Genomic DNA, 18,948 nt, shown 5'->3' with positions numbered 1-18,948 from the left:
ACATGAGCCACTCATAATTGAAATGCAATACAAAGCAATCCATACAGAGAGAAGTCTACCACACAACGCATTTGTGACAAGCTAGAGAGTAGGGATACGCACATCGTTCCTGTTCTGTCCTAGGCTTCCCCAAAAAGCACTAAGCAGACTCTTTGTCCCGGCAAAACCCCTTTTATTAAATGAATGTGAATTTCTTGCATTCACATTCAGCCAAAGGCCTGGCAAACAGTCTTTCAAGGGTATAATTAGGAGCTCAAACCTTATCTATCTTGGAAAGCTGCCCGGTAAATATTTCCAAACACAGTGCTGACAAGGAAGGGCTTAGCACAGAGTCTCTAGGATGCACAGACAGATCTTCACAATGATGGAACAAATGAACGAATTGTTTCCTGCAAAAGCCCCCTCCCCTTTTGCTCCTCTTTTAATCTCTATGGGAGGGGCCATTTCCCGTCCACCTGAGCCTATACTTCTGAGTCGACCCTTGTTCCTTAACTGTTCCCTTCTTCTGGCAGCTCTATACATGCACACACTGGGAACAGGCTCCAGCTGTTCTTCTTCCCCACTGATCTCCGGCTCCGAAGGCAGCTGATAACTGTCGGACGGCCCTGGCCCCATCTCTGCCTCTGACACAGAGCCCTCATCCGAGCGTTCCCCAGACTCCAGGCCTGGCCCATGTTCCTCCCCAACCTCCTCACTGTCCAAGTCTGCCACCAGGGGCCACAACAGTTCCATGTTAACAGTTACTTTGGGATTGTCCTGCCCTGAACTTAAGCATGTATGTTTGTTATGTATACAGGTAGTCCTCAACTAACAACCGTTCATTAACTGACTGTCCAAAGTTATACTGGCACAAGAAGAAAGGGACTTAGGACCATTTTTCACACTTACGACCACCGCAGCATGCCCAGGGTCACATGATCAAAACTGAAAAGTTTGGCAACTGATTCATACTTATGATGGTTGCTGTGTCCCGGGGTCACGTGATCATCTGTTGTGACCCTTCTGATGAGCGACGTCAACGGGGAAGCCCCATTCACTTAACAACCATGTTATTATAAGTTAACTGCAGTGATTCACTTAATAAACATGGAGAGAGAAGTCGTAAAATGGGGCAAAACTCACTTAACCAATGTCTCACTTAACAACATACATTTTGGGCTCGATTGTGGTCAGAAGTTGAAGACTACAGGTATATATTTTTTTCATTCCCAGCCATAATAATTTATCTTCTTGTCTAGGAAACAATGTGACACAATAAAAGAGCGAGCAGTTTAATATGCTTCATTTTTTAATATTCTTACTCATGCACCATGTTTGCTTCTCTGATATCTAAAAAAGATTGATTTGCTTCCACTCTGGTTTTTTACGGTGATGAGTTTGCTTTCATAATTTCATAATGCCGAACAATTGTAGATATAAACATATTTGCATTAAAACGGCTACTACTGTTACCCAGCAAGGTAGCATTTTTCAGTAAATAGCTACTATTTAAACATGAAACAGGCTTTTACAATTCCATTTGGGTTAACTGCTTTCTATCAGTCCTGTATGTTTTAATGAAAAAAATACCAAAAACAGAAACTGAATTTCTGTTCTTCTAAAATATGTAAAATGTATTTGTTTTCAGGACAATACCTATCCTGAGATTCTGAGATCCAACTTGGGTTCTGTGGTCTTACAGCTGAAGAAACTTGGTATAGATGATTTAGTTCACTTCGATTTTATGGACCCACCAGGTATGTTTTTAAAAATTCCTATAATAGAATGGAATGGAATGGAATATAGAATAGAATAGAATAGAATAGAATAGAATAGAATTCTTTATTGGCCAAGTGTGGTTGGACACACAAGCAATTTGTCTTGGTGCAAATGTTCCCAGTATACATAAAAGAAAAGATGCATTTGTCAAGAATCAAATTACAATTGTGGACATAATGTTAAGCGTTAGCAAGATACATTTGTTCCTTTTCGTATCATGAGTTAAATGTGTGTTCCCTGAATGTGAACATAACCAAATTCATTGTAGTGTAAAAAAAAGGCCATCAGTCAGTGCCAAAAATCTTTTTAAAAAAGATACACTTTATTATTTTAAAAAAAACTATTTGCTATACACTTTGAATGGAGAGCTCTTTGATAGCAAAGTATGTTAAATTCATTGAGCAGTTGTTACAAGAATACCATGTTTCCCTAAAAATAAGACCCCGTCTTATATATTTTGCCACCAAAAAAGGCACCAGGTCTTATTTTCGGGCGATGTCAGCCACTGACTAACCTCACTTGCGTGCGTCGTCCCCCTGGCCTCCTTTTCGCTGTCAGAGGCCTTCAGGAACTTCTGTGGCCGGCAAGGCTTTCCTGAAGGCCTCTGCAGTGGATAAGAGAGCTCTGGATCGATCCTGAGCTTTTGTTCTCAGATCCAGAGGCCTTCAGGAAAGCCTGGCCAGCCTTGCTGGCTGCAGAAGAAATGGACCGGCCAGGCAGGTGTCTGGGTGTGTGAGGCCTGGCTACACCTGTCCAAAAAGAAGTAGTAGGGCAGCATCAACCCCCCCATCCCCACCCTAGTTTAATTTTTACCCGTCCACTCTGGAGTAAACAGGATCTTAATTAGGGCTTATTTTGGGGGTAGGGCTGATATTGGGCACACATGTAAAAACCAAGCTAGGACTTACTTTCAGCATAGGTTGTATTTTTGGGGAAAGAGGGTAATATTTAATATGAAATTAATCATCAACTCATATGTGTCATAAAGAATGTTCTACAAACCAGGGCTTGTTTATTAGATGTGGATTTAAGTTTTGTTCCTGGAATTTGAAACTGCAGGAAACAGTTAGAGCCAAAAAGGACCAGCTTTCATATACCAAGTTGTATGGATGGAAGTTCTTTTTCTGATGACTCCTGTCTGTGGAAAGATAACTGAAGACATTAAGTCTTAGCGCATACAACATTTTACATTTTTTTCTAGCAGCCTTTCCCAGCGTAATGGCTTCTGATTAGAAATTTGGGGGAATCTGGGTAGATTTGTCAAAATGCATCTGGAAGGGCCCGTGCTGGGGAGGAAAGACTTGGTCCCCACATGACAGTGTTACATATTGGGGAAAACCAGTTTTATTTTAATACGCTCTTTGCCAATTGTGCTTCTAACATCTTTTGTGCTCAGTTACTTTATCCGAGGCCAGGAAAATTGATTTAAGGTCAGAGTTATGAAATTACAGGCCCTTTTTTGGCAGTAAATTTCAAACACGTTGAATAAATCCATAGGTTTACAACAGATTTACTGTACTACGGATGAAAATATGCCTAGAGGGGGAAAAAATTTAAATGAAGTTGTCCGTCCAAGTCTTTGGACATGGTTTTCTGTTCAATTGCCAAACATATAGACGATTTAGCCATTTTTTTCTGCTTTCCTTTTTAAAAAAATAAATAAATGTAAATTTGTGTGCTTTAGTTGCCCAGGCAGAGTTGCAAGAATTGACCTCTTTGCTTCGTCTCTTCCACTGCCAAAAATCCAGCCAGGCACTTGTGCAGATGATTTTATTTTTCCTGCACTTCACTGCCCATGGGGAGGAATTAAAACTCTTTTAACAGGGTTACAACGTGGAGCAAAGTTTGAGCTGGGCCCAAAGGCAGAGAGCTAAAACGGCGGGATTTCAGCAAGAAGGGGAGGGGAGGTCAGCCAACAAGAGAATCCATACATCTTCATGGGCACCCAAAGGATATACAGGTAGTCCTTGACTTACAACAGTTCATTTAGTGACCATTCAAAGTTACAATGGCAGCGGGGGGGGGGGAAAGGGACATACGACCGTTTTTCACACTTAATGACCGTTGCAGTGTCCTTATGGTCAAGTGATCAAAATTCAGACGCTTGGCAGTCGGCTCATATTTACGACGGTCGTAGTGTCGTGTGTGTGTGTGTGAAAGTGATCCCTTTTGCGACCTTTTGGCAAGCGAAGTCAACGGGGAAGCCAGATTTGCTTAACGTCAGGGTTACTAGTTTCAACACCTGCAGCGCTTCACTCAGTTGTGGCAAGTGAAGCAAAACTCACTTAACAACTGTTTCGCTTAACAACAGAGCTTTTGGGCTCAATGATGGTTGTAAGTCAAGAAATACCTGCATTTCCCCCAAGGAGTGGGTCCCAGAGTCAGAAAGCCCTGGCAACTGAGCAGCTGGGGGGCCTGGCTTGATACCTGAAAACAAAAGGAGAAGAGACTGAAATAATGACCATATTTTATATAAAACGGAAGAGAAGTGACCTAATCATGAAGAAGCAGCCGGGTGTCTAGGACTCCTATAATAATGCCTTGCCATCATTTTAATTTGGATGGTAGGAATAATAGTAGTAGTTCCAAGAGCTTTCAGATCTACATCAGTGGTGTTCACTATAATATTTTAATAATAATTAGAATGCTGAGAACCTGTCCTAGCCTAGGAAAATGTATTCATCTCAAACCTACTGGAATAAACATTTTTTTTTATTTACAAGCTGGGAGAAATCCCAAAGGTGCTTTTTTTTCAAGAGGCAACTGGACTTGTTCAGAGCTCTGTACAAATACTTACAGGCTTAAGTTTAAACCATAAGAACGTAAGAGGACATGATAAAATAGTATTTAAAAGCATGTTAGAATGAGCTGTAAGTATCTGGGGAGAATGAGCTACATCAATTCCCTGCCTAATTCAAACACCAGAGAAGAAATCAACAAACCCAAAGGTGCTTGGAAGCAAGTGGATTACCTTGTTTTCTTTGAAGATGTTTCACTTCTCATCCAAGAAGCTTCTTCGGCTCTGACTGGATGGTGGGGAATGGAAGGATTTATACTCCTTGCAGACAGCTGGTCATTTGCATCCTTTTTAGGGAGCTGTTGACGCCACTTCGAGGTTTGTCTGTGTCCTCAGGGTCACCTGAGTGGTGCAAAGGGGTGTGGAGCCTTTTTGGAACTGCTGAAAGGACCGTGTTGTGGTCTCCACACCCATTTGTACTACTCAGGTGACCCTGAGGACACAGACAAACCTCCAAGTGGCCTCAATGGCTCTCTGAAAAGGATGCAAATGACCAGCTGTCTGCAAGGAGTATCAATCATTTCCCACCATCCAGCCAGAACCAAGGAAGCTTCTTGGATGAGAAGCGAAATGTCTTCAAAGGAAAAACAAGAAAGTCCAGTTGCCTCTTTGCCACTGTGACCTGGATGGCTTTGGGACAACCATGAGCCGAATGGCTATGAATCTCCATAGACATTAAGCTGGAAGAACCCCTATAAAGCTGTCGGTCTGTGGCCAACTCTCTGGGATTGCGCACCTACTCCTAAGCCAACACTCTTAATGGCTACTTATCGCCGAATTAATTTGCGTGCCATTCGTTTTGCATTTCGTCAGCCCGGGACTGGCCTTGCTCACCAGTGCTCTGCTTGTGTGTTTGTACGTGTGTTGTGTCTTTTGCAGCTCCAGAGACCTTGATGCGAGCCTTAGAGCTTCTGAATTACTTAGCCGCTTTAAACGATGACGGAGACTTGACTGAACTGGGCTCCATGATGGCCGAGTTTCCCCTTGACCCGCAGCTGGCTAAAATGGTTATTGCAAGTTGCGACTACAACTGTTCTAATGAGATTCTATCTATTACTGCCATGCTGTCAGGTAATAGCAGGGACAGAGATGCCAATCAAAACCCAGCTCTCCAATTAGGGGAAGCTTGTAATATTCCTGCAAGAGGACTACTTACGGTCTTTAAAAAAAAGCTTGATTTGTGCCGATCAGACGTACTCTGTAGTAGGCTTCACAGTGGAGTAAAAAAAATGCGTAAAAAAGAAATCAACGTTGAAGCTACAGAAGTCATTGTGTGTGAAAAAAAGGGGAACCTAACTCGTTTCACGTCCAGAAAAAAAAAATTAACTGCTAAGGATTGCAAAATCGTAGGAAAACACTTCTTATTCCTTAGAAACTGTAGCACTTAAGCCCGTTTCTTGTTATGAAAGTGAACAAAATAGCAATAATAATAATAAGAACTGGCTTTGTTTTCTGGTCCTATAAATTTGCGATAGCCTGCATTTATAAAGATACGAAAGAGAGTCCTCACAAGGTTACATAAAGTTGGGAAAAAACATTCATTGTTTAAAGGGAACATTGGAAGGAAAGACGGCAGCTTTAATATTATCACTGCATACTATTTTTTAAAATTGATTTTACAAAAGTAGAAGCCAATACGATTGGGAGATGGAAAAAAAAATTGGTTTGAACCACAGTCTTTGGTGATCGTGGATGGTTTTTTTTCCAAGCTAGCAGTGCCCAGATGGCTTCTAGAGCCCGACTGTGTGAATTTTAAAATTTAAATATATACATAAAAAGAGTTTATACGCCGTGCACTGCTTTGAAAACTGAGTTCCCAGGGAAGCTGCTGTTTCAGATATCCAAGCCCTAAAGACCTGTTGATCGTGAAGAATTAAAATGTGGTTCTTTGAGGTCCTGGCCTAAACTTTTAATTGTCCCTTTCTTGGAGAAAAAACAGTTCGATACCAGGAACAACCAGGAAAGAAATGATGTGCTTAAAGCCTCCTTAATGAATTGAATATCATTTAAATATTTGTGTGGGGCAATGGGGATATTACCAGTTAAGGAGTGCCAGAGGATATATATATATATTTATATTTGGAGTGGGTGGGGTGTCTCAAAATGTGCACCTTTGTGGTAGAGCATAAGATAAGGTAAAGTTTTTTTTGGGTGAGACAAGCGATCACATTATTGCAGGGGAATTTTTTTTCTTTTTCTTTTCCTCTAAAAACTATCTACAATGTTTTATTGCCGAATTTTGACACTTCAGACTCAGAGCAGATGGGCAGGGCAGAATCTCATTGTCTTGAGTAAATTGTCGCCTTATTTGCGGAGGTGGTGGTAGGTTGATACCTGCCTTTTCATGCAATCCTACTACAGGAACTGAATTCTTAAATGAAATGGCTGTGTTTTATTCCCTCTAATTGCATATGTCAGTGAGTATTTTGACTTAAAAGCCACCTCAGTAAACGTGCAATATGTTTATACGCACATAATGTACATATGATGAATTTTTGGTTCTTCAAGTTAAGGATGTAGCATATTTATGGGGTCATTGTCTCCTTGGACATAGTTGAGGAGCAGTTCTCACTATACTGGTTTCCAGAAAGCGCCACTGACTTCTCCCCCTACCAAACATACACACACACACACACACACACACACACACACCAGTAAAACAGTCAGATTGAATGAAAAGAAAATGAGAGCCATCTAATTAACAGGATCAGAATACCGTCTTCCCAGAAGTAATTGATTAAATTGAGACCTTCACTATGGGAAGAGTTGAGGTGGCAATCTTGAAACACTCTTAAAAAGGCCTAAACAATAGGAAAAAAAAGTGAAGGAGAAGCAGTAATTTGCTGACCAAAACTGTCTAAATTGAAACAATCCCATTCTCCATCCCCAAACGTCCACTAAATGGTAGTAACAAATTAGTACTGCTCTTCATTATTCAATCTGCAGTATAAACATGATGTACTTAATGGTAGTTTTTGTGCTTCAATATTGATGGTTTTCGGTAGCTTTAATTCCACACAATTCCATATGTTTTCAGTTTCTGGATGTTGAACTTCAATGGGTTTTTTTGCAGAAACATTTCTCTTGACACTTCTACTTCTTAATTTAAAAAAAAAGTGCTATAAACAGTAGGCCTTTTGCAATATTGCTGTTGGCATATTGGCAGTTTGTTCATAGTCTTCAATTTCTGTACTTATTTTTCAGCCTTTCCCCAGCGTTTCCTAAAAGGCCAATCTAAAAATCGTGCAAAATTATTTAACATTTGAAACAAATGTTTGAACTTGGGTTCGGATCAAGATCCAAATTTCAAGGCATTTGAGGAACAGTGTTTTTTATTTTTATTTTTAAAAAAACCTGTTCTATCCAAGGCGATTAATTGTATTTAAACACCTACATAAAACCAATGGGGAATTTTACAGGATCTTTTACCGAAAAGATCCAGCTTTTCCTACGTAAAAGTCATTTAAAAAAAAGAAAGAAAGAAAGAAAAGAAAAACAGACTTTCAAAGTTTTGAACGAACTTGCTTTGTGGGATATTGACTTCTACTCTTCACCATGAAAACATGGTTCATGTACCTTCAAAATGATAAGCAGGGCATTCAATAAAGAAGGCTCTGTGTAAAGAGATTGAGCCTCAGTCCACAACTATATTTGTTAACATCTGATAAAGCTGTTGGGAGTCTCCCTTCCATCACTGCTGCTGTGATGCCACCATGGGGCCACCTCTCGTTCATCCAAGTGCTTTTGGCCACCAGTGCTGATAGCGATGCTTGCTGCCGGCGACGGAGCTATAATGCAAGGTCTTTAACCCTTGGTCAGTAGAGGGGATGTTTGCTTAACTGTTTTTAGGGGGGCTTGTTTCCTCGAAGGCTCTCCTCTCCCCCCCCCTCCCCCAGGTTGCTCTTGACCCATGGATTATGTCCATGGGGAGGCTTGGTCTCCACACGCAGACGGCAGAGCTATCAGCATGTGGTTTCTTGCCCTGGTCACGCCACCCTTCCAAGGTTGATGGCCTTCAGGATAGATTCATTTTTTCTTTCTTTCTTTCTTTCTTTTCTGTTTCGGATGCCTACTTCTAGTCCAAATAATCTGGCCTTCTTGTAGCTTTGAAACCCCCTCTTGTCTTGCAGATGTGGTTAGGTGTTGATGTCCCAAATCAAGGTAGTAGGCAGCCCAAGATGCAGTTGGAGGCCATCCTGCCCTGCCCTATGCTCTGTGAACTGACCTAGCTAGGCCTTGTACCTCTGTCTGTGAATGCGTGACTCATCGATATGGGCGTTTGTGTTGGGCCCATACCAACCTTGTTTAGTCCCACAGTGTTTTGTTCGCCCCACGGAAGCCAAGAAAGCTGCAGATGAGGCCAAGATGAGATTCGCCCACATAGACGGAGATCATTTGACGTTGCTGAACGTGTACCACGCTTTCAAACAGAGTGAGTAGAAGCTGGGGGAACCCCTGTGTCAGCTTTGGAAGCCATATTTGAGACCAGATGTTTCCACGCTGCCACATCTGAGCCTGGGAAAGTGGGAGGGGGGAATAAATTGGAGTATCTCTAGTTAGACATAATAACATTCTTTTTCTGATTCAAGGTCAGGCTGTGTGGCGCATAAGTGAGGGGAAGTCTCAAGTTGGGATGGATGGTGATTGGGCCATGTGATGTGACGAAGGGTGGCATGGGATGGATTTTGTAGTTTTTACTTATTGCAAGGAAGCCCAGAACTTTCAGATTCGGGATTCCACAGTTGTGCCAGTTACTATTCAAATAAAAAGGAATCTTTGAGAAGATTCTGTCCCGGAGTTATCGGGCGGAATAGAGGGTTGCTCGAACGCTGGAACCACATTCTTGGCGCCAGTTGGGTTGGCCGTTGCTATTCCAACCAGAGAATTATGTCACCTGGAGCTGGCCGGGCCCTTTCGTGGCGATTTTCACCTGCTTTGTATGTTGTAGGGTTTTTGCATGCGTTGTGTAGTTTTAGGTAGCTTATAACTGAGGTTTGCAGCCTGCCGTTAAACTTTTGATTGTGGTCTTGACTCTGGTCAGGCTGCTAAATTTAGTTTTAATCACCATGACTATTCTGATCCAAATAAAACCCACAAAAAAGTTCTTTGCTATCAGGATTGGGAATCTGTAACGGAAATGGGGAAAATACCATCTTTAGAAATGCCATTAAGGAAGAATGATCCTCAGCTATGGGTAAATGCTGGCTAGAAAGAAAAAGGCAGTCTTATTTGCACATTAATGTGGAAAAAAGGAGGGTTTCATAAATCAGTCAGAATAGAGCTGGAAGGGATCTTGAGGTCTTCTAGTCCAGCCCCCTGCTCAAGCAGAAGACCCCTAGACCATCCATTTCAGACAAGTGGCTCTCCAGTCTCTTCTTAAAAACTTCCAGTGTTGGAGAACCTACAACTTCTGGAGGCAAGTTGTTCCACTGATTAATTGTTCTCACTGTCAGGAAATTTCTCCTTAGTTCTAGGTTGCTTCTCTCCTTGATTAGTTTCCACCCATTGCTTCTTGTCCTGCCTTCAGGGGCTTTGGAGAATAGCTTGACTCCCTCTTCTTTGGGGCAGCCCCTGAGATATTGGAAGACTGCTATCATGTCCCCTCTGGTCCTTCTTTTCTCTAGACCCTAGAAATAATTCAGTCTGATTAAATGTATAGCTATATATTGCCGAATGGATTTTGTAAAATACTAATTACTCACCAAAAGAAACTAGGTTATATAGTTTCTTGATATTCTTAAAAGAACATTGTTGATGAGGGGAATTGATCCCAGGTCTGTGAAGTCAAGAGAATCTGCTAATGTTTAATTGGCTAGAATTTTACAGAATGCATAAGACAGATTTTATTTTACATACCAACCCATAATCACTTCCTTCAGTTTGCTTGATTCTCCCTTGTTGCTTCCTGTTGTCCTGGCTTAAACAATTTGGGGTTTATTTCCTTGGTGCTGCAGCAAACATCGCATTTGTATATTTTTATTTTTACTTTAAAAAAATCACTGAAAAGGCCGTCATTCAAGAATTTAATTGGTTGACTTGATTTGGCCATCCGGCTGGTTCTCTGATTGTGCATTTGTTTTGTTTTTTAAATTCTGCATAAAATACCGAGTTTTAGATGATTCATGGCTTTTTTTTTTTTTGTTAAATGTTGCAGATCATGAATCGGTTCAGTGGTGCTATGACAACTTCATTAACTACAGGTCTTTGATGTCAGCGGACAACGTACGCCAACAGCTGTCACGAATCATGGACAGGTTTAATTTGCCCCGTAGAAGCACAGACTTCACAAGCAGGGACTACTACATCAACATACGAAAGGCGTTGGTCACCGGTTATTTCATGCAGGTATGTCCCCAAAATAAAGGAAGTCTCTATATAATTGTCTGTTTCTTAACTCTTTTGTTGTGTTAAATACAGTGTGAGTTAATGCTAAATTTACAGTGTAAATTAATCTTGCTGATTTCAGGGCAGCAAGCAGAAATGGCTTTCCTCCTGAAGGAATAATCTGAGATCCAAAATGTGAAGAATTCTAGAAGTTGAATTTGTACCTCTGCTAGCTTTTGTTAGTCCCCTTAATGAAATATTTCTGATATGCATATGCTAGCTACCTCTATTTATTTATTTACTAGCTATATACCCATGCTTCACTACGAAACTATGTGATTGGGCTTTGTTTTTGGGGAGGAAAATAAGGGGGAAAAATTCTACCTCTGCTTACCAGCATCCATTGGTATTCATCCGGCTAGCAACCTGTCAGTGTGTGAGAATTGAGGGCTTGCTGTGTGAGCAAGAAGGAGACAGCAAGGAGCCTGGGCATGGCTTAGCTCAACTGTTCTGTACTAAAGCTGCTTGGTGCTCTGAACCTGAACCTGAAACTCTACTCCTCTGCTTGTGTTTTGCATTTGGAACAGATTTCTTTTCAGGTGGGGAGAGGGAGTAGAACTCTTTAGCATCAGAGCGTGTTTTTGTTAATAATAATAATAATAATAATAATAATAATAATAATAATAATAATAATAATAATAATAATAATAATAATAATAATAATAATTATTAATATAGGAAATACTCTAAATGCTCTGATGGTTATTTGGAAAAATTCTTTCTTAGTGAGCCCTTAGAAGCCAAGAGGAACATTTGTGCCAAATTTCAAGTTTGTAGGCTTTACGGTTCTGGAGATTTTGGGATGATGCGTGAGGGGTATTTCGCTTTTATACACTGCTCAAAAAAATAAAGGGAACACTTAAACAACACAATGTAACTCCAAGTCAATCACACTTCTGTGAAATCAAACTGTCCACTTAGGTGGCAACACTGATTGACAATCAATTTCACATGCTGTTGTGCAAATGGAATAAACAACAGGTGGAAAGCATAGGTAGTTAGCAAGACATCCCCAATAAAGGAGTGATTCTGCAGGTGGTGACCACAGACCACTTCTCAGTTCCTCAGCTTTCTGGCTGATGGTTTGGTCACTTTTGAATGCTGGCGGTGCTTTCACTCTAGTGGTAGCATGAGACGGAGTCTACAACCCGCACAAGTGGCTCAGGTAGTGCAGCTCATCCAGGATGGCACATCAATGCGAGCTGTGGCAAGAAGGTTTACTGTGTCTGTCAGTGTAGTGTTCAGAGCATGGAGGCGATACCAGGAGACAGGCCAGTACATCAGGAGACATGTAGGAGGGCAACAACCCAGCATCAGGACCGCTACCTTGGTAGTGCAAGGAGTGACACAAGAAGCACTGCCAGAGCCCTGCAAAATGACCTCCAGCAGGCCACAAATGTGCATGTGGCTGCTCCAATGGTCAGAAACAGACTCCATGAGGGTGGTATGAGGCCCGACGTCCACAGGTGGGGTTGTGCTTACAGCCCAACACTGTGCAGGACGTTTGGCATTTGCCATAGAACACCAAGATTGGCAAATTCGCCACTGGTGTCCTGTGCTCTTCACAGATGAAAGCAGGTTCACACTGAGCACATGTGACAGACGTGACAGGGTCTGGAGATGCCGTGGAGAACGTTCTGCTGTTTGCAACATCCTCCAGCATGACCAGTTTGGCAGTGTGTCAGTAATGGTGTGGGGTGGCATTACTTTAGGGGGCCGCACAGCCCTCCATGTGCTCACCAGAGGTAGCCTGACTGCCATTAGGTACCGAGATGAGATCCTCAGACCCCTTGTGAGACCATATGCTGGTGCGGTTGGCCCTGGGTTCCTCCTAATGCACGACAATGCTAGACCTCATGTGGCTGGAGTGTGTCAGCAGTTCCTGCAAGACGAAGGCATCGATGCTCTGGACTGGCCCACCCTTTCCCCAGACCTGAATCCAATTGAGCACATCTGGGACATCATGTCTCGCTCCATCCACCAACACCACGTTGCACCACAGACTGTCCAGGAGTTGGGGGATGCTTTAGTCCAGGTGTGGGAGGAGATCCCTCAGGAGACCATCCGCCACCTCATCAGGAGCATGCCCAGGTGTTGTAGGGAGGTCATACAGGCACGTGGAGGCCACACACACTACTGAGCCTCATTTTGACTTGTTTTAAGGACATTACATCAAAGTTGGATCAGCCTGTAGTGTTTTTTTCCACTTTAATTTTGAGTGTAACTCCAAATCCCAGGCATGATATTTTTCCGATTAAAATCGGAATTCCGATTTTTTTCGGAATCGCCCGGGCGGTGCGAGCGGAGCCCGGGCGAGCGGCGGTCGGTGCGAGCGGCGGTCGGTGCGAGGGGCGGGCGGGAGCGTGCGGCGGCGGGCGGAGGGTGGGCGCGCGCGGGCGATTTCTTGGCGCGCGTGGGGGTCTCTTTTGGCCGGCCCCGATTTTTTTTTCTAAGGGGAATATCATGCCTGAAATCCAGACCTCCATGGGTTTCTAAATTTGATTTCCATTGATAATTTTTGTGTGATTTTGTTGTCAGCACATGCAACTATGTAATGAACAAAGTATTTAATAAGAATATTTCATTCATTCAGATCTAGGATGTCTTATTTTTGTGTTCCCTTTATTTTTTTGAGCAGTGTATATATAGATTCAGCTTGCAGGGCTGTCCAGCTCACAGAACCAGGTTGGATTGGCTTACCTACAATTTTGGAAATTATCATAGCTCCAAACCTTGACAACCAAGGACCCTAGTCAATATATCTCGAAAGATTTAATATTCTTGCCTAGCTCCATCGGGCCAGCCAGGTGCTCAGTGCCTCTACATTTTAGAAAAGGGGAGCAAGAGAGAAGGAATTGGATCTGATCAGATATTTGATTGAAGAGACTCCCTTGCAAGAAAACAGCTGCCTGTGTCCAGAATTAAATTCAAACCCATGTAAAATGGAAACTTTTTGCAGTCCAGCGGAGGTTAGGGACATAAAAAATGGGATACTTACGCATCGTAGAATGTTCTGCTTGAGAATTACATTCTCCGGTTCTGGTTTTTCATTCCTGCTGACAGATTCCTTACCACGAGAGACTTCTAGGAGCAGAGAAATCATTTGTACCCTAAGCGTGACCATTGTTAATGCATATCTTGGCTTGAGAAAATGACCTGTCGCCTCGTTCTCGCAGGTGGCCCATTTGGAGCGGACAGGACATTACCTGACAGTGAAAGATAACCAGGTCGTGCAGCTGCATCCCTCAACGGTCCTTGATCACAAACCAGAATGGGTGCTCTACAATGAATTTGTTCTTACCACAAAGAACTATATTCGCACTTGTACAGATATCAAGCCAGAATGGTAAGCCTGTTTTTCTTCAAAGCTGGGTTTTGTTTTGTTTTTTAAACACAATCCCCAGTTTACAGGGAAGTGCCTACATTTTGGTGAAAGTTGGGGTGGTAGTGGTTTTTTTTAGGCACTTGAAAACTACATTCTATTTAAAACTTTAGGAAACTTGGAAGAGGAGTGAAAATTTGCCTGATCTCAAAGTTGTTTTTTCCTTTGATTCAAACGGCGGCAATGTGGCTAAAGCCACTGGGGATGACGGATCACCTGAATGCTGCAAAGAGAAATGGGTGTCATGCCCCTGTCGGAATCTGATTCGGAGAGTGATGCCGAGCAGCTGACAGGGAGTGGGAGTGTGGCTCCGTTGGCTGGGGAAGAAACTGGGGAAGGGTAAAGTCCGGCTGGACAGAGCAGGAAAGGGGTAGAGCAAGGGAGAGGGAATTCGGAGGAAGATCCAGGCCCACCCCCCCTTCATCCTAGGACATGCAGGGAAGAATGGAGAAGTAATGTGGGTTGGGTGGCTTACGGGGGAGGAAAGGGCCCTGATTCCCTTCATTAGCTGCAGCTTGGAACACAGTGTTTAAAAAGGGAAGATGCGCACAGCAAGTTGTTGGGAGCAAATCATGAATTATCTGGTATCGTTGAGGCTTATTTGGGTTCCTGGCATCTTCCCAACTCTGTGTGTTTTGCTGGGCTTTCAAGTCTGCAATTCCTTCTAACCTGGACATTGGGGGCAAAGTTGGAGGTACTAAAGTGACTCTTCTTACTTATGTGACTGTTGCCTTTGTGCCATGCCCCTTTGGGTCATCACAATGGGGTTCTGCTTTCTTTGTAAGCAGAGAAAATAAAATTTAAAACACCAGCTGTTATGAATAGCCAAGTTTTCAAAGAGCGCTGTTTTCAGTAACGTTTGGGTTCTGAAACGGGATTTTAAGAAGCAAAAGAATTCGGCTGAGGTCTAAAAGCCGAAAATGGCAGTGATAATAATTGTATTTTGTTATTTGGAGCTCAAAGATTTTATGGCCATTTTCCTTCAGAACTACTGATTTCCTGATCTCGTCTGATTTTTCTTCCTTAGATCAGGGGTGTCAAACTGGATATCTTCGAGGGCTGGATCAGCATTGTAGTTTTCCAGGGGGGAACAGGGATGGGGTGGTGGTGGAGATGGGACAGACGTTTCCTGCAGCACTCTGTTGTCCAAAACGGGGCGTGGTGGGTGATGGTGGCACATGCCCCGTTTTCAACTTGAATGGCCTCCTGCAGCACTCTGCTGGCCAAAAATGGGCTGTGCTCCACCGGACAAAGTTGTAATTAAGGAAAATTTGGGACTGTGCTGAAATGGATAGATTAACTTTAAAATTTAAAGGCAAAGATTTGTCAGGATTCTGGCAGTTACCCCCTATTCAAATCATGAGTCTCGAGCCAAACTTCCAAAACTTGAAAAAAGATTTATTGGGAGTTAACATGTCCGGCACTGCCTCGGTGTAGCCGACTCTGAGACACATACCGTATTTGCCGGCGTATAAGACGACTGGGCGTATAAGACGAGCCCCCAACATTTCCACTCAAAATATAGTTTTTGTTATATACTCGCAGTATAAGACATGCCCCCCACTTGGAGGCATGCTTTTCAAGGCAAAAAGTCGCCTCATCGCCGGCAAATACGGTAAGTTGTAACACTTGGGGTATTCTGGATATAATTTTGATTGACACCCCCAACCCCTTTCCCCCAAACTTACAAAGCCACCAAAATGCTTTAGAGAGAGCAGCTTCGCCTTTCTCAGGCTGGCACTCACCTCTCCCTTTCTTTGTGACAGCCCCCCGTGCGTGCCATCGGGACTCCAAGGGTGGGGGGATGGACAGCTGCCAACTCTCTCTCTCTCTCTCTGTGTGTGTGTGTGTGTGTGTGTGTGTGTGGTGTGGAGGGTAATTCCGCTATCTCTGGCCTCCGCCGGTTTTAAAGTCGCTTGGCCGGTTCCCAAGTCGCAAGCGCGCGCTGGCCGGGAGACGCGGCGCCGGGTGGAAGCTCGGTGCAGGGAGGCAGATCTTTCTCTCTTAAGCGGGAGGGGAGGAGGGGACAAGAGGAGGGACGGGACGGGACAGGGGGCGGGAGGAGGGCGCTCGCCTTCTTCCACCGCCCACCGGACCCTTTTCTTCCCCAAGGGGACCCTGGAAAGCAGCTCGGGAGCCGGGTGGCCTGCCCAGCGGGGTCCCATCAGGAACTTCCTGAGGACACCCCCCCCCAAGCACAGCCCTCCCGGTCTTTCAAAGAGGGAGGGAGAAGCAGGAGGAGCAAATGCCGCCCGCCCGCTGCCCAGAAGGAGGGGCGCCACAGTCCACCCCCACCACCTTCTCCCCCCACTCCCCGGGCCACACGCGCTCGGGCTGGCTGGGCGGCCCCGCCAGAGACCCTCCGCTCCACCCCCACCCCACCTCCAGATTGCCTCGCAAGCGCCCGAGCCGGGCGGAGGGTGGGTGGGTGGGTGGGAGGAGGAGGAGGAAGAGAGACTGCTGGGCTTGAAGGGGCTTCGCAAGTTGCGGAGCTCCGCCCGCCGTCTTGCACCGAGTGACAAATTTACCGGCGATAAGACGACCCCCCACTTGGAGGCATGTTTTTAGGGCAAAAGTCGCCTTATACGCCGGCAAATACGGTAATTCATTATCACCCTTGATCCTGGTTTTCCCCCACCCCCTGGGTGTATCATAATTCATATTCTCCAATGGGACACATCCATTGCCAAGAGTCATCAATCAGGCTCTCCAGTTAGATATTTGTGGGGCAGAAATTTCAGTCACCTAGTTATTATCTTTGAAAACATTTATGGAATGCACTTTTGGTTTTGCAAGCTGCTGCATTGCTCCCCTTCCTTTCTGTTGGCAGCTCTAAAAAGACCATAGAAATATTTTATGAGTTTACAGCTAATGGACATGGAATAAATTTTATGAATGGATAGAGAAAAGACATAGAAATTTGAGAAAGTAAGATTGTGATGGTTAATATTATGTGTATTGAAAATAAAGAGGTAGATAAATATAAAAGTAGGCTTTGATAAAAATGTATCTAGCGAAAGAAGAAAACTAGGTCAGCTTTTTTGGTTACGTTATTAGTATTGTTATTATACCGTTACTATTCCTAATGATTTGTATGTTGAGATTTATTACCAATGTATGTTGATCAGGTTCTATTTGTAAATAATGCTCTGTCAATGCACTCTTACTCAAAAATGTTTATAAATAAAAATGAATAAAAATAAAATTTAAAAAGAAAACGGGCCACAACGGGGTCTCCGCGTAGCCCGTTTTTGGCCTCCAGGGTGCTGCTGGAGGCCAGGGATGCTGAAAACGGGCTGCACGAGAGCTGTTGCTATTGGCCGTGTTCCATTTGGCTGTTTTGCTTACCTGACAGACTCTTCCCTTTTCTTTGGCAGGCTGGTGAAAATTGCTCCCCAATATTACGACATGAGCAACTTCCCTCAGTGCGAAGCAAAGAGGCAGCTGGACCGCATCATCGTCAAACTTCAGTCCAAGGAATATTCCCAGTACTGATTTTGCCTTTTTTTTTGAGTCGAACTTGCTCAGAGAACAGCTGAAAAACGATAAGACGGGATTTTCTTCAGTTCCAGATTGTGCTCTTTGCCTTTGATTCGGGAGCTTTTTAATTTTTCCTTTACAGTAAATATTCCATTTTGATTTCATACATTAAAAAAAAGATGTATGCCTCTTTTTATTGTGTTCACACTGTAACTCATACGACGGAGGCAAACGCTGATCAATGTTTTGCAGTTTATTAAAAAATAGTTTCTCTCTCTCTATAACAATGTTGTAAGCATTGCTTTAGAAATGGTTGAAAAAAAAATGCTTCTGAAATGTGATTATCAACCATGGCATGCATGATCGTTGTAATTGTTGACATTCCTTTTAGAAGTTGTGAAATGTTACAACGTGCTTATGTAGACGCGACCTTCAGCTTCACTACAGAAGTGTACTGACTTCAATAAAGTCTATTTATACTAAAATCTTGGCAGTTTATTGCTCCTGCTCCCTTAATCGAGAAATAACGGTGGACTAAGTTAACCTGATGTATTAATTGGATTGCCTGCTCTACAGCATTTCTGCTCATGTGTTCAGATGTTTGGATAATGTTGGGTAAAGATTAGACTGACGTGGTAAATTAATGAATATTCAGGACCGTATTATAGGCAACATATCGCTTTTTTTTTTTTTGAAAAAAAAGTAGATTCCCATCTTCATGTATACTGAATGGAGAAACCTATAGCCGAGAAAATGCATGTGTCAACTAAAAAGATACCCTTGGTCTTTTTAGCTGCCAGCAGCAAGAGAGTGGGGGAAAGCAGTGCATTCCTTAAGTGCCTAGATAATCGCCCTGGCAGTCCAAAGTTGTTGGAGCGCAAGAATATTACTGGAGAGCATGATTGATGACTCTTGGCTATGGATGTGTCCCATTGGAGAATATACATCTGTAAAAATAAGAATGCTTTTAACTTTTCTTCCTTCTTTTTCTTTCTTTTTTCTTTCTTTTCAATCTTTTCTTTCTTCTTTTTTTTTCTCTCGTTTATTTGTGTGTGTATTGTTGGCCACTTCTAATAAATCAATTTTCTTTTCTCTGAGATGCAGTTAAAGACATGATTTGAATGGGGGTGGATTTGTAGGAGTCCTG

General features: G+C 43.1%; 1 protein-coding gene across 2 annotated transcripts in view; it reads left to right on the top strand.

Moving 5' to 3' along the window:
* Positions 1 to 18,286, top strand: part of DHX15 (DEAH-box helicase 15) — a 39,685-nt gene extending 21,399 nt beyond the window's left edge. For both annotated transcript variants that reach the window (XM_087963421.1, XM_087963422.1), the window contains exons 9-14: positions 1,628 to 1,736; positions 5,435 to 5,626; positions 8,865 to 8,987; positions 10,710 to 10,900; positions 14,116 to 14,285; positions 17,699 to 18,286. In XM_087963421.1, the coding sequence (XP_087819547.1) occupies positions 1,628 to 1,736; positions 5,435 to 5,626; positions 8,865 to 8,987; positions 10,710 to 10,900; positions 14,116 to 14,285; positions 17,699 to 17,816 (903 nt within the window). In that variant the 3' untranslated portion in view covers positions 17,817 to 18,286. The remainder of the gene's footprint in view (positions 1 to 1,627; positions 1,737 to 5,434; positions 5,627 to 8,864; positions 8,988 to 10,709; positions 10,901 to 14,115; positions 14,286 to 17,698) is intronic.
* Positions 18,287 to 18,948: the final 662 nt, after the last annotated feature.

The sequence above is a fragment of the Notechis scutatus genome, chromosome 4 (genome assembly GCF_049901735.1).
Source record: "Notechis scutatus isolate UNSWTSFEM ecotype Mainland chromosome 4, rNotScu1.2, whole genome shotgun sequence".
NCBI lineage: Eukaryota > Metazoa > Chordata > Lepidosauria > Squamata > Elapidae > Notechis > Notechis scutatus.
The sequence above is the reverse complement of the archived record's forward strand: the minus strand, read 5'-3'. Positions and strand labels throughout refer to the sequence as shown.